General features: G+C 40.2%; 1 protein-coding gene across 1 annotated transcript; it reads left to right on the top strand.

Annotated features, from left to right (window-relative positions):
• Nucleotides 7-1449, top strand: LOC107630231 (early nodulin-like protein 2). The gene is made up of 2 exons (XM_016333318.2): nucleotides 7-190; nucleotides 504-1449. The coding sequence occupies exons 1-2, from the start codon at nucleotides 22-24 to the stop codon at nucleotides 1184-1186; spliced, it is 852 nt and encodes a 283-aa protein (XP_016188804.1). The 5' UTR covers nucleotides 7-21; the 3' UTR covers nucleotides 1187-1449.

The following is a 2907-nucleotide window of genomic DNA, read 5'->3' as shown; positions in this document are numbered from 1 at the left end:
GCGCATACATACATAATCATCATGGAGTTTGTGCGACCTCTTCCCCTTTTGTTGATTCTCTTATCTGTTTTGTCAACCACCCAAGCCTTCAAATTTAACGTTGGTGGAAGCGCAGGGTGGGTTCCAAACCCTTCTCAGAGTTACAATCAATGGGCTGGGAGCAACAGGTTCCAAATCAATGACACTCTAGGTGAGTTTAATTTACTCCTTTACTATAATCACTACCTAGCTAGTATACTTCAATTCCAATCTTCATCTCGAAAGGTTAAATTTTATTGTTCGATAAAAAGTATACTTAGTATTTAATTTTTTTTTTCCTTTTTCGAAATATCAAATTGTCATTCAATTCATAGATTTTTAATTTTGCTATTTCCTCGTGATAGAGAGATCATATTACTAGTATTACTATGACCACCTTGGGAATAATAAGTGACCACAATTTTGATTCATTATTTAACTGACTCTGTGGACTGTTTTGCTAATTATGTGCATGTTTTGTGCAGTTTTCAAATACAAGAAGGGTTCAGACTCGGTGCTAGAGGTGAAGAAAGAAGATTACGATAAGTGTAACAAATCAAACCCAATAAAGAAGTTTGACGACGGTAACACGGAATTCACCTTGGATCATTCAGGTCCATTCTACTTCATCAGCGGCCAAGACCAAAACTGTCAGAACAAAGGTCAGAAACTAATCGTTGTTGTCTTGGCGCCACGTGGCACTACACCAACACCGCCTTCACCAAAATCACCCTCACCAACACCAACCCCAACACCAACACCAGCACCATCTGGCTCGCCGCCGGTGCCGGCACCGACACCAGCACCCGCCGGAAATCCTCCGGCGCCTTCCGTTTCACCACCTACACCTACTCCTACTCCTACTCCGGCGACTTCACCGGCTCCGGCGGGGAATTCACCGTCACCATCTCCTGTAAGTGGACCTCCGTCCCCGACTCCGGCGGGTACAACGCCGTCTCCTTCATCTGGATCACCGGGTCCGACGACTTCACCTCCCGTTCCGCCTCCGGCGACACCTCCGGGGGGTGCAGCTCCTGGAACGGCTAATCCGCCAGCTTCAAGTGAAACGGCTCCACCGCCGGGAAAAAATAACGCTTGGGCTGCTACTCCTTCGAAATTCTTGGTGTATTCGGCTACCATTGTTGTTGCTGCTGTGTTCTTCGTTTGAAAGCGTTAAATGAGGAGTTTTCTCTTTGTTGTATAAATGGTTCCATGTCGTCTTGTGGAGTTTCTTTTCCTTCCTTCCTTCCTTCCTTTCTTTCTTTTTTAATTATTATTGTTATAGTTTAGTTTGGACATGATTGAGTGTAGCCTGATTCTGTGGTGACATGTTTAATTTTCTGTTTTTAATTTTTATTTTTCAATAATAACTATGATTGGTCTTAAAAGATTTATGTGTACGTGTAAGGTTCTATTCATTCCAGAATTTTCTATTTTATAGCTTATAGTATTTTAGGTTTAATTATTCTCGTGGTCTATAATTTTAATTAGGTTTTTATATTTTTTTTAGTTTAAGTCTTTGCATCAAAATTTTTTTAATTAAATTTTTACATTATTTTTTTTATTTAGGTCTCTATACTAATTTTTTTTTAATTGGATCTCTATAAAATTACGCCAATTACTACTAAAAGAGACTTAATTGAAAAAAAAAATTTAGCGCAGAAATTCAATTAAAAAGAAAAAAAATATAAAGACCTAATTAAAAATGTTACAAAATTATAAGGACCAACAGAGTAATTAAATCATTTATGGACCATCTAAATAAATCTAATATTTTTAATTTTTATTTTTAGATTTATCAGTCATAAGGTCAAATAGCTCATTGGTTGCCTATTGTTTTCTTTGTTATTATGCTCCAAAAGATAAATATTTTTTTTGTCTAAACAAATCAAGAAATAAAGCAAATTAACTAAACTGAATCAGAATGAATAATTTACTAGAAGTCTTCTGTTCGTCACCTGATAATCTCGGGTGCTCAATGGGTCGGGTGATGGTGAAGGGTGAAGAGGGGAAGACCCTGAAGTGGCTTGGAACGGGTTTCTGGTTTGGTACTGGAGGATGGCAAAATTGGTGGTTGAACGGGCGGAGGGGGGTGGCCACCTGCAAAGACACTCCGACGATCAAGTCAGCGTCCGTACGAAATGACAGCCAGATTAAGTAAAAGTGTGTCTACTTCGGGGGGAGAGCTGACGTCTCCCCTTATATACTGTGTTGGACGGACCCATAAATGACCTAGCCCACTGATTAGGGTATCTATAAGTTGTCCCTGTCCACGTGGGGAGGAGCAGATCGTTCCGGAGTTCGGGTCGGGGCCTCGGGTGTTGCCCCGATAACGCCGCCCCAACCGATTTGCTAGGAGTAGTTGTGCGTGCTTTGGGCCGGGCGCATGGGTACGACCCGCCTGGTTCTCTATCATGGAGGGTGGTTCGGGCTTCGGATCGGGTCAGTGTTCCCGACCCGCCGGGTTCTCTATCATGGAGGGTGATTCGGGCTTCGGGTCGGGTCAGTGTTCCCGACCCGCCAGGTTCTTTTGGGTTGGATCGTAAGAGTCCGTAACATCTTCATTAGGAGAACTCCAAATTACGTGACTCTAATTAATCAAAGTCTCATAATACTCTAATCAATTTGTGGCTTTATTATTTTCACGAGCACAACTCATTGTTTGATCAGAAACTCTTTAATATTTATAACTAGATCAAGAATTTTAGACATGCCACCATCAATACTATTATGTAGAAGATATAAGATATTTAAACAGTCAGTTTTACACATAATATCTTTTGATATTATAGTCCCAAATTAAAACAAGACCTTTCTAAACAATAAATAACTTACATCTAAAAATAAATCAAGAAAAATGCTATCTAAATAGCTCATACTCTAACAATC

This window comes from Arachis ipaensis, chromosome B03, assembly GCF_000816755.2.
Source record: "Arachis ipaensis cultivar K30076 chromosome B03, Araip1.1, whole genome shotgun sequence".
Classification (NCBI taxonomy): domain Eukaryota; kingdom Viridiplantae; phylum Streptophyta; class Magnoliopsida; order Fabales; family Fabaceae; genus Arachis; species Arachis ipaensis.
Note: the sequence above shows the minus strand (reverse complement) of the source record. Positions and strands in the feature narration are given on the sequence as shown.